Source organism: Xyrauchen texanus, chromosome 25 (assembly GCF_025860055.1).
Source record: "Xyrauchen texanus isolate HMW12.3.18 chromosome 25, RBS_HiC_50CHRs, whole genome shotgun sequence".
Lineage (NCBI taxonomy): Eukaryota > Metazoa > Chordata > Actinopteri > Cypriniformes > Catostomidae > Xyrauchen > Xyrauchen texanus.
In genome coordinates this window covers 31,699,684-31,721,807 of record NC_068300.1, presented here as the reverse complement: position 1 = coordinate 31,721,807, position 22,124 = coordinate 31,699,684, and the positions used below count along the sequence as shown (strand labels likewise).

The 22,124-nt window shown below is 38.4% G+C and overlaps 1 protein-coding gene across 2 annotated transcripts in view; it reads left to right on the top strand.

The window, feature by feature from the left end:
- Positions 1-22,124, top strand: part of LOC127618835 (bromodomain adjacent to zinc finger domain protein 2A-like) — a 61,680-nt gene that overhangs the window by 1,889 nt on the left and 37,667 nt on the right. For both annotated transcript variants that reach the window (XM_052091479.1, XM_052091478.1), the window contains exons 2-10: positions 541-670; positions 852-1,649; positions 7,468-9,012; positions 10,481-10,684; positions 10,983-11,351; positions 11,455-11,515; positions 17,426-17,534; positions 17,729-17,836; positions 18,570-18,792. In XM_052091479.1, coding sequence (XP_051947439.1) covers positions 541-670; positions 852-1,649; positions 7,468-9,012; positions 10,481-10,684; positions 10,983-11,351; positions 11,455-11,515; positions 17,426-17,534; positions 17,729-17,836; positions 18,570-18,792 — 3,547 coding nt within the window. The remainder of the gene's footprint in view (positions 1-540; positions 671-851; positions 1,650-7,467; positions 9,013-10,480; positions 10,685-10,982; positions 11,352-11,454; positions 11,516-17,425; positions 17,535-17,728; positions 17,837-18,569; positions 18,793-22,124) is intronic.

Here is a 22,124-nt window from a genome sequence, read left to right as displayed (position 1 = left end):
GTTAAGTTATCACGATGTTGCAACTTTGTCCAATATTGGATGTGATAACTGTGGGATTTTGATGTACAGTTTGGGGTTTATGTCCCCCAAATTTACAAGTAGGTATAGCTACAGGCCAGAGACCTCTAAATGGGGGTGGGGTTACTTCAAAAGGGGGTTGGACCAACTCCAAAAAGGGGCGTCACTTCCACGCATGGTTAAGGTTAGGGAAAGGGTTAGGGACTCCCTATATCTTCAGTGGTGATTTGGCCTGCAGCTATACCCTTCTCCATTTAGGGGGTTTAGTTATTCTGTTTCATATAGGAGCATAGAGAATCCCACTGATCTGAAAAAATTAAATATATATATTAGTGCGTATTGCAAGAGCTTATGAAACATTAAGAACAGTTGTTCTCACAGGGGAGCAGGTTAGGGAGTCCGGTCTACGTCATTACCCCTCTCACTGTCTATTAAAGGCAATTTTCTGTATAAAGACCATCAATCAACTGTGGATAAATGTGTTGTTAGGTATTGTTTTGCTAATATTTTTTTCTTCAACAGATGGAAGCTAATAATCATTTTAACTATGGGCCTCATTCTTCTGTGTCAGCTAACTCAGGACTGAAGCATTCCTCAGGAGATTCTCTCTTTACTAACGGGTCCTCAATGAGCTTCCCCCAGCAAGGGAAAAGTGAGCATTTATCTTCTATGAATTGTTTAAGAGGGGAATGTTATCATCTAGCATGACTTGTATTCTGTTATTGATCTTTTTTCTATGTGGTCTATCATGTCTATTAGTCCATAAATGTGATGCACATACCCAGTAGTACTCTTTTCCCTTCCACTTTTAATCATCCCAATACATCACACAGATCTGAATGGCGAAATGAATGTGAACGGCATTACTACTGCAGGTGGGACCAGTCAGCCTGGTGCCCAGCCTCCCTCTTCTTCCTCTTACTCTCATATGAGCAACCATCACCACCCAGGTAGCATGGGATATGACTATCTGTGGGGTCAGTCTCAATATAACCCAGCTATAGGCCCTGGCCTTTCCCACGGAGTGCAGAAACCAGGCTCCCATGGGGTTATACAGCCACAGCAGCCTCAGCACAACTTTCAGGGGCATGGACCGTACCAGGCCAATGGCAGTATGGGACCTTCCCGGCAGCCCTCCGGTACTGGGTCGCAGTACTGGGGAAGGGAGAATCCTGGTCAGCAGCAGCAAGGGGGATCTTCAATGCCCATGGGATATAACTCTCACAGCATTTTTGGGGCATATCCAAACCAGGGGCATCCTGGCATCCCACTGTCCCAGCATCACCAGCAGCCTCCATCCATGCAGCACCAGCCTGCAACGGCGCATCATCTCCAACAACAGTCACACCAGCAGCCACCACAGCAGCAGCAGCAATATAGTATGATGCCTAATGGAATGCCATATTTCCAGCATTCATCACACCAGTCCCAACTGCAGACCCAGCCTCAATCTCAACCCCAAAATCAGATTATACTACCCACTGCACAGAGTTTTACACCTCCACAAGGAAGCCCCCAGCACCATCACATTGGCAGTGGAGGCAGCAGTAGTCCCCTCAACATGCAGACTCCTGTGATGTCTCCTTCTGCAATGCCTGATGGCGGTTCTCCTAAGAGCAGGGAGATGCAAGGTGAGCTACTACCATGAACTGGCTTGAGGGTCTGTTGATAAGACCGTCATGTGTTATCTCAGTGAGCATGTTGGAAATGCAACATGGGGCCGATTTACAGCTGGTATTAACTTTTGTCTTGGGTCTCGTTTTTTTTTTTTTTTTTTACTACATACAGTTCTCACTACGTCAGTGTGTTACTGCATGTTGATAAATCGCAAAGTAAAAAAATAAGCCTAAGAGGTAGACTAGGGTTATCATATCATGATTATTACATTTGGTTGCCAGTTAATTGTCAAAAATAAAACTGTCATTTTTCTTAAGGTGCATGTGTGCCTCACACTTTGTTTTTTTAATATTTAATTTAATATATAAATCATATAATAAAATAGGGATTTATGATTTCCTTTTAAGTCTTTAAAAACTTATGAATGACATGAAAAATTATGTTTTAAATATCAAAATATTTTGAAATACTTATTCTGTATGTCTCTTTTTGGTCAACTTTAGTTTTGGTCAATTTTACATTTACAAAACAGTTTTGTTTGGAACTCATATATTTTTATATTTGAAAAAAATTAATGCAAATTTATTATTATATTATGTAATAATAAAATACTTCTGTCCTAATTTCTTTACTTTCATGCGTTATTTTAATGCCCTTAGATTAAACACAAGCTCTTTTATTTCCCATGAAGCAAAATCTTTTAGATTTTAATAATGTTATCACTCCACATAAGAGTAAGCATGCATCTACTCCTCTTGTGGATGAACCAGATGTGGGAGCAAGTCACACATGTTCAATTCACAAGCAAGTCTCAAGTCTTAACCATCAAGTCTCGTCTGAAGTCTCAAGCGGAGTGCAGACAAATCAAGCAAGTCAAGTCAGTGACTCACCTCAAGCAAGTCGAGTCAAGCCACAGTAGCCAACTAAAATAAATAGAGGTTAATTTTTGAAATAAATATTTAGTTTTGCACTGAGAAGATGAACTTATATAAATATCTTTTACATTCATTTTTTTTATATGATTTGTATAACAGTAAAGTGTTATGCAATAAATATATATATATATATATATATATATATTAGTAAATTGCATTAATGAACATGCACTGAATTTTTATTGTGGACACTTAAAAATACTGTGAATACTTCTAGATACCTCATTATCTGAATTGTTTAGATTTTTAGAATTAATAGGTTGAAATATATAACACTGCATGTACGCTGTGTAAAAATGCAGTCAGATTTTCACATTAATAGAACAAAAATTACAGACGGGCTGAATGAATATGCAAATTCGCTCTCTTACAGTAGGTGGCGCTTATGCAGCAGTAATATAGCCGTTACCCTGATAATGCCTGCACACATAGCAGCCCTGGGCTTATAAACACTACTTTATTAGGCATTATACCAGGGGTCGGGAACCTATGGGTCACGAGCGACAAGTGCCTCTTTGTTAAAAATCAAGTGGCTCGCCGGTTGTCTCACCATTCACCAACACATGATCGTTTAAACTTTCTAGAGATCATTTTCCAACAGAAAGTGTATGTGCGATTGCAAAACTAAGTCAATGACAGTTTTGATTTCCTTCCAAATTTGTCATACAGCCCACTCCTGGTGAACAAGGTTTGAAATGAACACCCGCCAAATGCATATTTTTCATGCAGAGTATTTTGCTGATGGACCAGCCACTGTGGAGGGCTACCTGTAAGACTTCTCGGAGTGATGTATTACAAGAAATTAGACAAAAAGATCCGTGATTATATTTTAGAACCAATCAAAGAAAAGCCACCGATGCGCAGTGAGCTCTGCTGTTCGTGAGTGCGATGAAAGCGCTTCTGCAACAATCATAACTCTGGGCCTTGTTTCCCAATAACTATTGATCTTTGTTGTTCAGAGCATTTTCGACGAGCGATTTTATGAATGTATGTTATTTTTTATGTGCACCAAGGGTGTGAAATTTCACCCGCAAAATGCGACGAGGCATAATCCAGCTCATGAGCTCCTCGTCCAAATGTATTTAATACACGAGTAATTTTGCTCATCTGCCCACAACAGATGGGTGTAAGACGTCTCGGAGTGATACATGACAAGAAATGCTGTTAGTCAAAAAGACACGCTTGAAGAAACACACTTTATTATATTTATAAGAACAGACAAAAGAAAGCTGTCAGTGCTCTTGTCTGATTCGCTGTTTGTTTAGAGGCGTGCAACGCGCCCCGTCTCACGAAACAAGCGTAGATAAAAAGGAGTGATAACTCTTTACATGTTTCATTCATCAGAAAAATGTTTAGAAGAATAATATAATCCATGAGAATGCTGCAAATGATCTCTGATCATCTTGTGAGTTTTGCTTTATTTCCACAGAGCAGTTTGCTCTTCCACATTGTGAACGCAACTCCGCAGGTTCAGTAATATATACAGGTATCTTTGTATTAAAGAAACAAAGACGAAAATTATTAAATCATAAAGTAATACAAGACATGTTCACCTTGAAGCTAAAATTTTGTTCTATTTTGGTTTTTTTTAGGCAGCATTAACAAAGGCGATACAAACACGTTTGATAAGAACACACATTTGGCAGCATTTATTTATTTTAATTTTTTTTGGAACAAGATAATTTATTAGCCTTATTTATTATGATGATTATTATAATAATCTTTAAATTTATAGTTGTCTTTAGATCTTAATTTGTAGGCTATAAGTAATTTTTCACCTGTTGTGATACTTGCGTGATTGCAAATGGGGCCGTTGGAGACTGTAAATGTTTGTATTTGGGGAGGTGGTTATAAGATTTTTTTTAATCTCTTCTTTATTTTAATTGCTTTTTCGTTTCGTTTAAAGTGCAGTTTTAATTTAGAGATGTATTTTTAAGTTTTTTTGTGTTTCAGTAAATTATTTTAATTTTTAAAGCAAAATCAATCAAGCAAATATATTCACCATATTATCGGATATCGCAATATTTTAAATGCGATTATTTAAAAATATTTTTACATATCACCCAGCCCAAAAGCAAAGTTACATTTTTCATGAACAATTGTAAAATGAAGTAATTTTATGGAAACCCGCACAAACCCGTGTACTCAACTCCAAATGTTTGCATATTTGTTTGTTTTTGTATTTTTGAGTAGTCTATGGGCAATATAACCCTTTTATTTTATTGAAAAACGTTGTTTTTGAAAATGTACATTTGAACAGTAATTTTACATATGAATCTTTATGGATAATGAAATTATTTATTTACCTTGTGTTTTTTTTTTTAAATGTCTGATGCGGTTGTGGTGGTTGTATCGAATATTTTTGCATTGCATATTTTCATACTTTTTTTATTCACACGGTCCAATTCGAAATATTTATATCCAAAGGATATTATTTTGGGAATTTGCCAATCATCTGTCATTTTGGTGCATTGTGAGCGCAGTGTTAACTGTTCAGATGCATATCAGTGGTGCTGGCGGGCTTACATATTTACATATGAATTAATTGATGTTGCAACTTTTTTTTTAAACACATTTCATTATTGTTTAAGTTATTGAAAATAATAATAATAAACATTCAAGTCATTGTCGAGTCATGCTGGTCAAGTCTCGAGTCGCTGGTTCTCAAGTCAAAGTCAAGTCATTTTCTTCATTTAGTCAAGCAAGTCACAAGTCCTTAAATTTGTGACTCGAGTCATGTAACTCGAGTCCCCCCACCTCTGGTATGAACCTGCTTTGACCAGAATATTTACCATTACACGATCATGTAAAGTGAAGCCGGAGCACTTTGTATTCACTATCAAAGTTTATGTCTGTTCGTTTATATTTTCATGGGAGTTTGGCACATGCCTCTGCTGACAGCACACCGCTGTAAGGGTGGTGAAGTGCTGTCAAAGTGTTTAATGCATGACAATTCATTAAAGTTATCTGAAAACCAACGTGTTCTTTGTTAATCTCGTTAACAAAAAAATGTACGATAATTTTTAGGGGTATTTTTATTTCATAAACGATAACGAAGATGATAAGAAAAAGATTATGATAAATTATTTTAATCAAAACCTAACTTTTTACAAAAATTAGGAAATAAAAAGTACTTCTGTAAGACAGTGCACTAACAATGTTTTCAAAAAGAATAATCAAGAATGTATTAGATAATCCAGACGTAGTGTTCCTCTCTTGAGCTGGTGAACTGAGCTGATCACCAATCACCTGTCAAAAACACAGAAAATGAACATGAAGTATATTAACAGTCCCTAAAACTATTAACAACACCATAACTACTGAAATATAATACTAATGCTAGCTAATACTTTATTCTTTTTATATGCTATTATTTCAGGAGCGCAGGAATTTCTTTTGAAGGACAGCTTTCATATATACATTTTATGAACATAAATCTAAATCTCTAATGATTGGTTAAAGTTTGTATATTTGATTGACATGTTTTTTTAGTGATTTTTATAGCGTTGTAGTTTATTATAGCAGAAGTTTGAATCTGAAAATTTGTGATATAAAAAAAGACAAATTATGCCGTTAACGTAGACACGTTATTTTATGATGTTATTAGTTTTCTGATGTTTTTTATTTATTAAATGTTATATTTAGTCAAGCTTTTGTATTAACTGTACTTCAGATCTGCATGATTTACATTATCATTGTCACTTCATGTTGATGTCAGGCAAACTGAAAATGTTCTGTTAAGTCTTGGGCATGTCTGCATTTCCATTTTTTTTACAATAAAACTTTAATTTTATTTTAAAGCCGCATAGAACCAGCAAAGTTTAAGGTTCTTGTTTTAGCACATTGGATGATTGACAGTTAAGTAGTTGGTGGTTCTTTGTTGTACAGGACGTATCAGGATGGATAACTGTTTACTAATGACATTGACAAATGTGTTTTGACTACCTCCATGAGCATTTCACTAAACATTTTGTACCCTGATTTTGCCTGTTTTCATTGCTTTTCAACTGTGACAATGTTAATACCAGGTGTAAACATGGCCACAGGGTCAAAGTGTTTTTCTTTATTATTTATATAATTATTATTATTTATATAAGTTCTCTTCCTGTCACACACATACACTCTCCATCTCAGTTCTCAAGAAAGCCCTTTAATGTTTTTTTGCATTGTCATTGTTATTTAATAATTGAAGTTTATGAAGGTTTATGCATGGTTAACATGTGACATGATTTTTTTTCTTTTCAAGAATCACGGCCCATTGTTATGAGTGCTTAATATGTTTGAATGATGATGAAAGGCCTGTATTATTTTAAAGCAACATAGATGTACTAGTTAAAAACTAAATCTAAGGCCCTATGTAAACCTTGCATTAAAATGTGTTTTTGGTGATCGAGTTGCTATCAGATAGTACTTGAGCACATTAAATGACAGGTGTAAATGCACCCAAGACACCATTTGATCGGATTGTGATCAGATCACTGAAACCACATTCAGAGGTGGTCAGGGAAGGATTCTAAACGCATTCAAAGAATGTGTAAATGCAAAAGTAATTAATTATGTGATGAGGTTACGCTACAGTTAACAGTTTTTAAAGTGCTGTGTTGTAGTTTCTAGACTTTGTTTAAAATGCTATTTTAATGTGAAGAACACAACAGTCACTGTCGTCTTGGAATCTTGTCACGTGAATTATATCCCATGAATTATTCCATTGGAATTCTCTTGGAATATCTTGCAATTTCATTCCCCTCATTGGGGTTCATTTTGAAAGGCCAAAAATCTTTATTTTTGCCATTTGTCTGAACAAAGCCATATAAATCTATGTCTTTCTGTCTATAATTTTTTTTAAGAGTTTTTAGTCATCTTAAAGTAATACCTTTTGCATTTTTTTTTTCTCCAGTTCATATGAATGAGTCATTTAAAGAAAAGGATAAAGACTACAATGGAGTAGAGAGAACCTCTGTATCCCAAAGGCTTCCAAAATCTGAGGGTTTCCCCATCAAGCCCCCTGGTTCTGATTACTCTGCTGAATGTAGACAGGGTGTGCAGCACCCAGCTATGGACCTAGAGCAACATCAGGAGATGGGAGCTTCTGTAAAGGAACTAAGTCCTCCCCGTGTCTCTGGACCTCCGCTATTAGCTAGTTCTCCTCGAAAAACATCAACCCTTCCTCTTCAAACAATCTCTATACCTGCTTCCAGTCAGCATTCAAATTCTTCATCATCTTCAGAAGGTCCTCAACTTTTAGGTTTATCCACACCTCCTAAGACAGCTGTCGGAGTCAATGCATCTGTGCCGACAGCAGGGGGTTCACCTTCAGGATTTTGTACAACTCCTTCAGTTTCTTCTCCTAAGAGAGTTCCACATCCTGTTTCTCACAGCCAGTCTGTGACATGTTCTTTTAAGACCTTGACGCACCCTCCAGTGGTGCATGTACCTCCTCAAACATCTCCTGTACTTCTGACAGAGATGCAGGGGTCAAAAAGTCCACGGGTTTCTCCAACACCTCTATCTTTAGCTGCATCCCCATCTGTTGTGTCTGCTCCTGCATTGGCACATCTTAAAGGACCCCAAGAGGCATCACCTCTAACAGGCCAGAGTCCTAAACATCCTGCTGCTTCCTCGACACCAATATCTGTTGCAGATAAAATCACCCTTCCTTCCGTTGTCGTCAATCCTATTCATACTGCCTCTCACACCTCTCAAATGGCTTCATTTACTTCTGCTGTTAGCTCTTCTCAGGCATCCACAGCACCTCCCAATGTTTCAACAGCAAATGTGGACACTGCCTCTTCTCGCAGTCCAGTCCAGATAGGTTCTCATGAAGTAGAGCACCAGACGTTTGGAGAAATGCTCTCTTCTCAGAAAACTCACAGTAAATATGAAGTGAATGATTCCCAGTGCAAAACTGAAGTCAAAAGCACCACCTCCAGCTCATTGTCCAACAATGAGACACAATCCGAAATGCATAAGGTGCAAACTTATGGTAGAAACCTTGAACCGGCTTTCAGTGCTCCAAAGGAAGCTGAAAGAGACACTATGCCTGTTGTTAAAAAGGACTCTAATAATATAAAAAATGATTCTTTATATGATACCTTTGGCACTGATGCATCAATGAACTACCCATCCTTGGCATCCGAGTCAACCTACTTTGAAAGCTCAAGAGCTGGGGATTCAAGTTTTATGATGGACACCTTTGATTCTTATAGCATTTCCCAGACTGAAGACCAATCAAAATTTACAGAAGGGTCCACGATTGATGACTCCAGGGACACTTCTTTCATCGAAGAGAACTTGAACAGCTCCATGACCTCTAGCAGTTCCACTGAGGAGACCTCCCTGAAAGATAACATGTCTCTGCTGGATGATTCCCTAAATGAAACCTCACAATACAGCTCTTCCCTTCTCTCTGCATCTGTTAATGCCTCTGCCCAATCTGCAAAAGGTGAGATTTTCAATCCATCATTTAACTGTATTATCTAATGTTTTTGTTGGTCTCACCTATTTGGTAAAACGGTGTTGCTTAAAATATATTTTTACCATCTAAAGAAAAGCAGCATGAATTCCCATTCAGGTGAGCACTGAAAACTGTAAGTTTTTATCTGTAGCAGGGCCACAACCATTCATTTCTTGAGTATATTCTCGAATCCAACTTTATCAAGTATGAGTCCAAGTCTGGACATTAATACCTCAATTCTAAAACATGCTCTGTTCCAGTGGTTTCCAAACCGAGTGCCGCAACTGACTAGGGGTGCCACGGAATCTCTGATTAGTTTAATAATAGCCACCGATGGTAAAGGTACCAGCAGTACCAAGAACTGACTCCGTTGGGTACCCACATGCTGTTTCACAAGCGTGTGTCTGCGCATACTCTATAGAGTGCTCGTGTCTCACTATGAATGCTTCTTAGTCAAAATGCCCCTCGAGAGTGTAAACCGACTGGACAAAATCTGCCGTTGTCGTGATATTATCATTAACACAGCCATTAATATACTGTATTATTTACATGAGTGTAAGCAGACAGGACAAAAATCTTAGCTCAAATATCTGATCTTTGCGATGTGTAAATGGAACCTTCTAGACATATCATTGATATTAATTAAACCGCAATACTGACAAGAAAAGCACTCTATGTCTGGATATCTTTAGTAGCCTGAAGCTCAATACATTTTAACGAAATTTAGGCTTCTCAGTCAAAAACTGACTGCATGGAATCAATATTAGCATACCTAATTAATGTCTATTAGATTATTAGATATCGTTAATCACACCTTAAATATTATAAATTAAATATTGTCAACAATTTAAGTATTTTGCTTTAGATTACATTTTGATGTTTTTATATTACAAATTTTTTCATGTTTTATTGTTGCTGTTACTGAAAAACGTAAAGCACTGTTTACTCTGTTCTCTATTTTATTTTTGGCTTTTGAAAAATGACTTCAAAAGCTTGAAGCTTGAACACTTCAAGGCTAATTAGTTTTAATTTGTTAATATTTATATTATTTTTAAACAACGCAGTGTTTTCAAAATCATATTTTGTTTATTTTTCAGTGGTTACCATAAAGGGGTGCAGCAGTTTAGAACATTTTGGGAACCAGTGCTCTATGCCAACCCTTTGTAAGCGTGCGGTCCCATTTTACATACTTTCTGAGATTCTCTTCAAACCGATGACAGTAGTTGACCTGAAATATTAAACTCCAATGGCCGCTTTAGAGCCATTTGCAGCAATGTGCACTTGCGTTGTATTCTGGCATATCACAGAACACAATGTTGTGTGAAATTGAGCTGGTGTAGCTATAAGCTTTCTTGGAGCATTTTTTAGGCTTAAAGTTAATGTGGTGCTTAGGCTTTTAGACATGAACTGAGTGAACAACAGACATCAGTGTCTTTAGGTATTTTATTTCCCATAGGTAATGAGAGTGGACTTGGTAATTCAGGCATATCTGGAGGTGAGAGAAGATCAGATATTTCGGCAATAAAAGTTCAGGACCTGCAAGTGGTTGTCTGTGGTTCTATTGATGGGGCAACCACACGCATGCCACCATCTGAAATCCTAATGGGCATGCCATTAAAAAAGCCACGGAAACCCAGAACTCCAAAGACAACTGCTGAAGGTGAATGCGCTGTCCACATTTCCTTTATGATATTTGCATATTTAATGGTTTTAGGGCTGCATCAACTAATCGATGAAGTCTTAAATAATCAATAATCAAAATATTTGACAACAAATTTAATAAGCGTTTAAAAGTGAGGTCAGTGATGTGACTTAAGAAGTGCAAAAATCAACAGATTATGAAATTATTCATTATTTGCAGCTCTAAATGGTTTACAATATTAAATGCAACAAAATATGAGTTTAATCAAATACAAAAGTGCTGTAGGCTGTATTAATTCACCAATTTATTTCCACAGGATCTCTTGATTCCAAGCCCAAGAAGCGAAAGTTAACCTCTGATGTTCCAAAAGAGAGAAAAGTTAGGAGGAGGAGAAAGAAAAATGAGGAGAAGCCTCCAAGTGCAACAAAGAAGAGAAGGCTCTCTAAAGAGGCACAGGAATCAGGGGCTGTCCTTATCGATACCTCAACTCCTTCAAATGCTCCACCTCAACTTCCAAATGAGCCAATGAACTTTGTCTACGATTCAAGCTTGACCTATCACGAGAGCCCTGATATCAAACCCAAGAAGATTAGGAAGCGTAAAATGAAAGAGGGAGCAAAATCATCCAAACCTGAGGTTGCAGAAGCAAAAACTGCAGATGATGATGGTGGCAGCTCCACAGCAGGTATCTATATATTATGGGTTACAATTTGGTAATTTTAAAGGGATTATTTCACCCAAAAATTTTAATTCTTTGAAGTTTGAGTGTTTGAAATTTTGTTTCTCAGGTGACACGCCAAGGCGAAGGATTGCATCTGAGGAGCAAGTCCAATTTCCTCTGCAGCATGGGTGAGCTTTCCTTTGTTCAAAGTAGTTGCATTATTATTGTCATCATCTTCAGTTAACACATTCCCCAAAATGATACGGTAAAATAGTGGTGTTTGCCAATTCAAGCATCACTACTGCTATTACTCATACTTAAAATAACAAAACCCTAAGTAATAAACTTTGGCATGAGACTCATTCCACACCCTTTGTGCTACGGACAATATACCTGAAATCTTATTGAAGAGTGGTGTTATTATTCCAAAGATTTACATTGAAGGTGGGACCCAAGACATATTTAAATTAGGGCTGTCGGTTTAACGTGTTAATAACGTGCGATTAATTTGACAAAAATTAACGCGTTAAAAAAATGTACACATTTTAATCGCAATGCTTAACTGAGAAACTCAAGCTTGTAGTACCACCTGTTTACTCCAGAGGGCAGTAATTTAAATTTCAGCTGTGTGAGCAACACAGTTTAAACAGTGAAGAAAATAATTTATTGCGTTCAAAACACTTGAAGGAGCGCAAATGCGATCTTTAAGGGATCTTAAGATGTTTTTAAAGATTGAGTATTAAACTATATTTAACTCGACACAGTGACCTAAACATTTTATTTTTATGACATGACACAACACAAGCATGTCTGACGCAGGTCGTACGGTCTTTACCTCATACGTATTTAATTACCAACCAGGTTAAGGAGGTGTCCTTTAAACTGTTACAGCGTTTTTACCCAGTCAATCTTTATTTAAGAAACATGCTCCCTGAAATAGATCCACTTTGCTCCTTCTGTAATGCTGTAGATGAAAAGTTTGTTTGTTTGTACGTATCTCTATTTTAACTAGTTTTTCTTTGCTTTATTAAGACGTTTTATTTGGTTTTCACAGATTTGATAACTTAAGTTAATATTTTAAGACTAATCTGTTTATTTTTCTTGCCAAGTTTTTAATACATAAGTGTAAATTTATGTCTATAAAGCCCCTATTTGCACTTTTTTGTAAAGACTTGAAATATTATTAATATAATAATTATTTAAATACTCTTTGTACCTCCAACAACTCTTTGTACCTCCAACAACTCCAAAGCATTGAAAAGCATTGCACTATGTAATGAATATAATGTCTTGGCATTATTGTAAAATATATCTGTAGTATTGAAAACTATGTGTACCTCTGTTTTTTTCAACAACAAAAAATGTCTAGCACAGGTGTAAATTGACGGGTCCCTAAACAAACCCTCACAATAAATCTCCGACTGATTGACAGATTCACTTGTGAAATGGATTGCTGTGAACTGTATGCCAATGATTGGATTATGATCAATAATATGGTAGTAAACAATTCATTGGATTCTAAAGCTGCTTTTTATATTATCAATGATTAACTCTCCTGCCACAAGAATGTAATGCATTTTAATTATCTGAATATTTGTTTATTTTATATATATATATATATATATATATATATATATATATATATATATATATATATATATATATATATAACAATTCAAATATTTAAAGATTACTATGTATAATTATTTCATTATTATATATTGAATTATTGTTATATGAGGGGCTTTCTCAGCAAATATTTGTATATGCGATTAATCGGGACACCATGTAATTAATTCGATTAAAAAATGTAATCGATTGACAGCCCTAATTTAAATACTAGAATATCATAGAGACTGGTGGTGACTTATAATGACTTATTTAGTTATTTATAATTGCTCAGAGTTTTCTTGCATGTCTTTTCAGGAAAATAATTTACATATTTATTTTTCTATTATCTGAAAGTTCGTGTGACTTGTAGTCTAAAGCGACGTATTTATATTGATTTTGGTTCGAGCAAACATAATGCACACCAAAACACAAATATATGAAGAGTATTTTGCCTTTACAAAGTACTATATTCAACCAGTGTGAATATTCTGTCCCATCATCATTGTTTTAACAAACTCTGACCTCAAACGCAACTCACTTGCCCACAAAATGATGTTTCATCACACTCATAAAAACATTCAGTCAGTGTACCAGATAAGTAGTGCATGACAAGGAGGGTTGCAAATATCAGAAGTATCCACAGATAAGGTGTTTTGTCACTGTGTGAACTTGCTAGTTCCTGGAACTATTTCAGATTCTCATTGTTTTCCAACCACATGAACTAGTTCCAGATTTAACTAAAACTTAAACAAAACCATAATTCTTTTTACATGCTCCTGAGGTGGTACTTTCCTTGCAAATTATTTGGGTTGAGTCAGATCAGAAAACGCTTCTCGTTGGTCAAAAAAAGTACTTCATCCATTTTACAGCCGATAACGGCCATTTTTAAAGCTATGGTTAGGAACCTAACCAGGGGTCGTGGTCAGCATTTACCTACTAAATCTGCATTGTTACGTAAACTTCGCAACTTTAGGCTCTGCCTAATCAATCATCACTCCTAATGCCGAAATCTGACAGCCAATCCAAGTCAGAGTAGGGCAGGTTTTTTTCAAAGTCTGCTACATTGCGAGTCTGACAACTGGACACACCAGCGAACAAACTGCATGTCGAAAAGCAAACCTGAGGTAAGTAAGTTAGCTTACAATGTTAACTGTCCTGTCAGATACAGTGATGTTGCCAATTTCATTTGTTATTAACCAATAATTTTTGTTAAGCTAATTGTTCATTTATGGAGACGAGTGGCAGCAACCTGGATGTAATATAGGCTAACGTCAACAACAGGATAAAACGTGTCGGTGTCTTTCTCTTGTTGCACGTTATCTATACAACAAGTCAAGTCAAGTCAAGTGGTTTTTATTGTCGTTTCAACCATATACAGTTAGTACAGTACACAGCAAAACGAGACAACGTTCCTCCAGGACCATGGTGCTACATAAAAACAACAAAGGACCAACATAGGACCACATGAGACTACACAACGAAATAAAATACCTATATAAACTACCTATATATACCTATATAACGTGCACGTGCAAACATGTGCAAAAAGTACAGGACAGTACAACAAATTACTGACAATGAACAGGACAATAGACAGTGCAGCGCCGACCAGTACTCAGTAGTGCAAAAAGATGACAGTTTCTAAAAATGTAAACATAACATACTATGAGATAGTGTTCTATGCACATAGCAGTTATTGAGGTAGCAGACAGTTATAAAGTGACAGTTATTAAAGTGCAACTCAGGACACGTGTGTGTGTCAAACCAGTCTCTGAGTATTGAGAAGTCTGATGGCTTGGGGAAGAAGCTGTTACACAGTCTGGCCGTGAGGGCCCGAATGCTTCGGTACCTCTTGCCAGACGGGAGGAGGGTAAAGAGTTTGTGTGAGGGGTGTGTGGGGTCGTCCACAATGCTGGTTGCTTTGTGGATACAGTGTTTTTTGAAAATGTCTTTGATGGAGGGAAGAGAGACCCCAATGATCTTCTCAGCTGTCCTCACTATCCTCTGCAGGGCTTTGCGGTCCGAAACGGTGCAAGTCCCAAACCAGGCAGTGATGCATGCTGCTCAGGATGCTCTCAATAGTCCCTCTATAGAATGTAGTGAGGATGGGGGTTGGGAGATGTGCTTTCCTCAGCCTTCGAAGAAAGTAGAGACGCTGCTGGGCTTTCTTGGTGATAGAGCTGGTGTTGAGGGACCAGGTGAGGTTCTCCGCCAGGTGAACACCAAGAAATTTGGTGCTCTTGACGATCTCCACAGAGGAGCCGTCGATGTTCAGCGGAGTGTGTTCACCTTGTGCTCTCCTAAAGTCAACAACCATCTCTTTTGTTTTGTCGACATTCAGGGACAGGTTGTTGGCTCTACACCAGTTCGATCAGCCGCTGCACCTCCTCTCTGTATGCTGACTCGTTGTTCTTGCTGATGAGACCCACCACGGTCGTGTCATCGGCGAACTTGATGATGTGATTCGAGCTGTGCATTGCTGCACAGTCGTGAGTCAGCAGAGTGAACAGCAGTGGACTGAGCACACAGCCCTGGGGGCCCCAGTGTTCAGTGTGGTGGTGGTGGAGATGCTGTTCCCGATCCGGACTGACTGAGGTCTCCCAGTCAGGAAGTCCAGGATCCAGTTGCAGAGGGAGGTGTCCAGGCCCAGCAGGTTCAGCTTTCCAATCAGGTGCTGGGGAATGATTGTGTTGAATGCTGAGCTGAAATCTATGAACAGCATTCGAACGTATGAGTCCTTATTGTCTAGGTGGGTGAGGGCCAGATGGAGGGTTGTGGTGATGGCATCGTCCGTTGAACGGTTTGAACGATACGCAAACTGCAGTGGGTCTAGTGAGGGGGGCAGCTGGGTCTTAATCTGCCTCATGACGAGCCTCTCGAAGCACTTCATGATGATGGGTGTAAGTGCGACGGGACGGTAGTCGTTGAGGCAGGACACTGAAGACTTCTTTGGCATGGGGATGATGGTGGTGGCCTTGAAGCACGTTGGAACAACGGCGCTGCTCAGAGAGATGTTGAAGATGTCGGTAAGAACATCTGCTAGCTGGTCTGCACATCCTCTGAGCACTCTGCCAGGAATGTTGTCTGGTCCAGCAGCCTTCCGTGGGTTGACTCTACGTAGAGTTTTCCTCACATCTGCCGTGGTAAGACAGAGCACGCTGGTCGTTGGGAGGAGGGGTGGACTTCCTCGCCATCACGTCGTTCTGCACTTCAAACCGAGCGTAGAAGTCGTTCAGCGCATCTGGAAGGGAGGCATCTTTGTCACAGGCAACTGATGTTGTCCTGTAGTTGGTGATGGCCTGGATGCCCTGCCACATGCGCCGCATGTCACCACTGTCCTGGAAGTGACTGTGGATTCTCTGGATTTTTATATGCGCTATTATGGTACTAGGCAAACGCCATAACATGTAAGTTAATGCAAGCAGGAGCAAGCTCCTATCTGCTAGCTTTTACAGAAATGAGCCTGACCTCCGTTTTACATTGTTGAATACGATGCTGATAAATTAATAATGCACTTTATACGTTTTAAACGATCATGGCCAGAAAGATACAGATTTTAATATAATAATTGTATTGTACCTTACTGGTCCGAATATAAGACAATGATTTTTCCCCTCATAATATGTCTGAAAAAGCACTCGTCACAGCCGCATGCACAAGGAGCAGAAATGCGCTCCAGATAATGTTCTGTGTGCGCCCGGAGCAGAAATGTGGTCCAGATACTATTCTGTGTACGCCCGGAGCAGAAATGCTCCCTCGCGAGGACGGTTTTACGCCCGCGGATACGGTTTTGAGCGCTCGATTTTTATATGCGCTATTATGGTACTAGGCAAACGCCATAAAGTATATTTACCCATAATGATTCAATAGCCATTCAGACCTTCAAGTACACCCTCCAATCCAGGGAGAAGACGGCAGTCGAGTTCTTCAGACGAGATGATGTCAAATATGAGGAGGTGGATCGCACACTCTGCAAGAACATCCGTTCAGCAGGAACCACTAACAAACGCCAGCAGCTGCAGTCTGAAAAGAGACTCAACTGTGGCTGCAAAGGATCCAGTAGTGCTCAGAATCTCAAAAAACAGGCAGCTGAAGAGAAGAAGAATGCAAGGCTGAGACATGCTGCTAAACGGAGAAAACGGGCCCTTGAAAGACTGGTTCAGGCGAAAAATAAAAAATAAAACCCGCTGTGTGTTTTGTGGAATTTGCCTCCACACATTAAAATGGCCCCTATATTTTGTGTTTTATGTGTTATTATGTTTTCTATTCATTCTTTGTGCAGCACTTTGGAAACCTTGTTATTTTTTTAAATGTGCTATATAAATAAAGTTGATTGGATTTTTTTGCTGGCGTATCCTTCTCACCTTTTTTTTTACCCCTGAGAAGTTTTCATGCCTGCCAGTTGTTAAATCATGCCATGCTTGCTCGTTTTTGTTCTGTTGTACTCTTCTTGTTTTGACGTGGTTCTCGTATTTCACATTTTCTAGCTGGAAGCGAGAGATTAGAGTGCGGATGTTTGAGGACCGTCTGAAAGGGGAGACGTGGTACTATGGCCCCTGCGGCCGGAGAATGAAGCAATTCCCTGAGGTCATCAAGGTGAGAACTGTTAGATCTGCACACATTTTCAAGTGATTACCCACAACACTGAAACTGAATCTGCACCTGGTAGAAAGACTCCTGTCTGGTTTACATGTTACAATGTGATGCATTTAACCATTATAACCAGATGTTTATGTTGACGTTTACATTCAATTAATTCAAATGTCTCTATTTTGGAATGCGTTGTCCAGTATCTGCAGAAACATCAGGATACTCTCCATGGGGTTTCAAGAGAGCACTTCAGCTTCAGTCCTCGCATGCCAGTGGGAGATTTCTATGAGGAGCGGGACACACCTGAGGTGTGTTTTCACAGGTCTACCCATGCTAGAGACATGACAAACGTGATACATGAGGAGATTTCAGCAGCTTTCCGTGCAATGCTGAGACACGCAATCCATGACAGTTACACTATTGCATGTCAGATGTAGTGTTTCCGGTTCAGAAGTGGAACAAATTTCGATTTAGCATCTTTAACAGCGGTTCAGATTGAACGATTTCTTGCATTATGAAAAGCTAGGTAAAGTACAAGGAATTGAACAGAATGCAGATGTCTCGTGGCACGCTTTTTAAAAAAGTTACATAAAATTTTAACTTGAGACAGTATTTTGAAAATGTGCTGCTCCTGCACGAGACGCTAAAAAACAGCAAGGTATGGTGTAACAAATATTTAGGTCTTGCGCATTTTTACAGAAAAACAATGTAAATACAGAGCAGACAGACATAAATTTAGTGTTAACGGTCTCTTAGGTGACTGATTTGACACAATTACAGCCAATCAGAATATATTTTGTTTAATATTCAGTTCTGTGGTGTGGGATTTTGGCCTGACATTTGTCTGTGGGAGGGGCTACCAAATTTTCTACAATAGAAACCAAGCGATTGACTTAATTGTTGCTTGTGGCGGCTGGTTATGACAAAAACTTACATGGAAGTGATAGCTTGTAGCTTATGTCAGTTCTGTTTTTTTGTTTACATATTATAACCCAAATAATTCCTGATGCATAAAATCACATTTTCTTTCATTTGTTACAGGGTATGAAATGGTTCCTCCTCGCCAATGAGGAAGTGCCTTCCATGATCATGGCAATAACAGGCAGGCGTGGTCGTCCTCCTAATCCAGACAAAGAGCTTTGTTCCCGTGTTTGCCGAGCCAGAGGAGGCCAGGGAAGGCGCCCCGGCAGACCTCCAAAGCCCAAGATGGAGGATCTGCTCAGTAAAGTGGATGCCAGGCTGCTGAAGAGGCTGGAGGAAAAGGGTGAGTTTGCATATTCAGGTGATGAATTCACACTGATGTGCATCATAAAAGTCATGTGACTTTGCCTCATGTCATGTGACTGAATAATTTGCTCATGACTGAACTAACCAACAGAGCAATATCATCAGACAGCATCTCAGTTGTTACTCTGGTCATTTAAAAATGCCAGAACTTGACATCAGAGTGATTGGCTGCTATTAACCCCCGAACTGTCTGACATGCGGTTGTGATTTCAACTAGGCATTTTATCTGCACCCTCTAAACAATTTACATTACATTTAATAAAAGAGCGACATTGGCTTTCCCAGTGACTACAACATCCATTTTTCACTTTTGTTTTGCGTCATTTTCCCCAGAAGTGACATAAATGATGCTTTATTAGGGGACCAAGCACCAAAGGTGCTGAAACCCTATTGTATTTAAGATTTTCTTCTTATTATTATTATTTTTCATAAAATATTTGGCCGTCAGAAACCTTAAATCTTAGAGGTCCCAAACTTGGCCAGAATGACCTACTTGTTCTAAATTATTCTAGGCTGTTTGTCTGATTCACACGAAACGTTGTATACATCATCTACAGATCCTCTTGACAAAAAGTTATCAAAATAATTTTGATTTGTGAAATTGTTCGGAAGATATAAGCCAATAGGTTTTTGGGTGTGACCTGTAATGACTAATTGTCGGTATCTTGTGACTGCAAGATTCAAACTTAACAAAACTTTAAAGACATAGACAACAGAACATTCTGAGGGCATTTGCAAAATTTTGTTTTTGGATCATCACCGCTCCTCCACCAAATTTCACAGTTTGTCTGAGACACTGTGGCTTGATGGCCTCTCCAGGTCTCCATCTAACCATTATGTGACCAGGTGGAGGATAGGTGATGTTCTGGGGGTGCTTCAGCAAGGCTGGAATCTGCAGATTCTTCTTTTTGAGGGACTCATGAATCAAGCCACGTACAAGGTTATCCTGGAAGAAATTTTGCTTCCTTTAGTTCTGATATTGTTTCCCAACTGTGAGGATTGGCTTTTCCAGAAAGGCAATGCTCCATGCCACACAGCCAGGTCAATCAAGTTGTGAGTGGAGGACCACCAGATCAAGACTCTGTCATGGCCAGCCCAATCTCCAGACCTCAACCCCATTGAAAACCTCTTGAATTTATTTGTTTATTTATTGGTTGTTTATTTGAAAAGGGAAACATAGATTATTACATAAAGAACAATGCGATGCCTGTATCACAGTGTTTATAGCCATGGCTAATTCGCAACACCTGTCCCTAGAAGGGCTTTTAACAGTTAAGATAATGAAATAGAAATTTACAGTGAATACAATACAGTGAATGTGATCAAGAGGAGGATGGATGGCCACAAGCCATCAAACAAAGCTGAGCTGCTTGAATTTTTGCACCAGGAGTGGCATAAAGTCACCCAACAGTAATGTAAAAGACTGTTAGAGAGCATGCCAAGACGCATAAAACCTGTGATTGAAAATTAGGATTATTCCACCAAATATTGTTTTCTGATCTCTTCCTAAGTTAAAACATTAGTATTGTGTTTTTAAAAAATGTATTTAACAAGAAACTCTTCACTAGAGCTATTTTATTTATATATATATACACACACACACACACTGGCAGACAAAATTGTATAGATTTTGCTGTTTCAGAAGCAAATTGTTCTTGAATTTAACAAAGTGGTATTCAGTGATCACAAAGTATGATCCGGGCATTACTGATGCAAAAAACAGCACGTCACTATTTGAAAAAAGTTATTTTTGATCAAATCGAGCCCATTGGAATTCCCCATTTCCAGCTGCCATCACTCCAACACCTTATCTTTGAGTAATCGTGCTATTTGGTTCATTAAATGAAGCTTAACATTTAAGCTTTGTGTTTGTTTTTGAGTTGCCACAGTATGCAATAGACTGGCATTTTTTAAGATCAATATCAGGACAAAAAACGGCAAAAAAGATACAGCTTTCTCTAGAAACTCGTCAGTCAGTCATTGTTTTGAGGAATGAAGGCTATACAATGCGCGAAATTGCCAGAAAACTGAAGATTTCATACAAATGTGTACACTACAGTCTTCAAAGACAAGGGACAAATGACTCTAACAAAGACAGAAAGAGATGTGGAAGTAAAGATGTACATCTAAAGAGTACAAGTACATCAGAGACTCTAGTTTGAGAAATAGATGCCTCACATGTCCTCAGCTGACAGCTTCATTGAATTCTACCTGCTCAACACCAGTTTCATGTACAACAGTAAAGAGAAGACTCAGGGGTGCAGGCCTTATGGGAAGAATTGCAAAGAAAAAGCCACTTTTGAAACAGAAAAACAAAAAGACATTGGACAACAGATAATTGGAAAAGTGTTACGGATCTTAACCCCATTGAGCTTTTGTGGGATCAGCTACACTGTAATGTGCGTGAGAAGTGCCCGACAAGACAGCCAAATCCATAGCAAGTGCTACAGGCAGCGTGAGGTGAAATGTCGCCCGAGTATCTGGACAAACTGACAGTTAGAATGTCAAGGATCTGCAAAGCTGTCATTGCTGCATGTGGAGGATTTTTTGATGAGAACTCTGAAGTAGTTTAAGACATTTAAAAAAAAAAAAATTCAAATTGTAATAGTAATTTTTCACGTTATTAAGGTCCTGACTATACATTGTGATCAGTTGAATGACACTTCGGTAAAAAAAAGTAAAAATTTCTTTCCATAAGAGCAAAATATGTACATTATTCCAAACTTGTGTGTGTATACACACACATTTACATATACATACAGTTGAATTCAGAAGTTTACATACTCTTAGGTTGAAGTCATTAAAACACATTTTTTTTTAACCACTCCACATATTTCATATTAGCAAACTTGGCATTATTATATCAATCCTTTAGGCAATTAGCCAGTTAGCATCTGATAGGCTAATTGGAGTCAATTGGAAGTGTACTTGTGGATGTATTTTAAGGATACCTTCAAACTCAGTGCCTCTTTGCTTGACATCATGGGAAAATCTAAAGAAATTAGCCAAAACCTCAAAATATTTGTGGACCTCCACAAGTCTGGTTCATCCTTGGGAGCAATTTCCAAATGTCTGAAAGAACCACATTCATCTGTACAAACAATAGTACGCAAGTATTAACACCATGGGACCACACAGTCATCATACCACTCAGGAAGGAGACAAACTCTGTCTCTTCGAGATTAATGTAGTTTGGTGCGAAATGTGCAAATTAATCCCAGAACAACAGAAAAGGACCTTGTGAAGATGCTGGAGTAAATGGGTAGACGGGTATCTATATCCACAGTAAGCCACTGCTCCAAAACTACC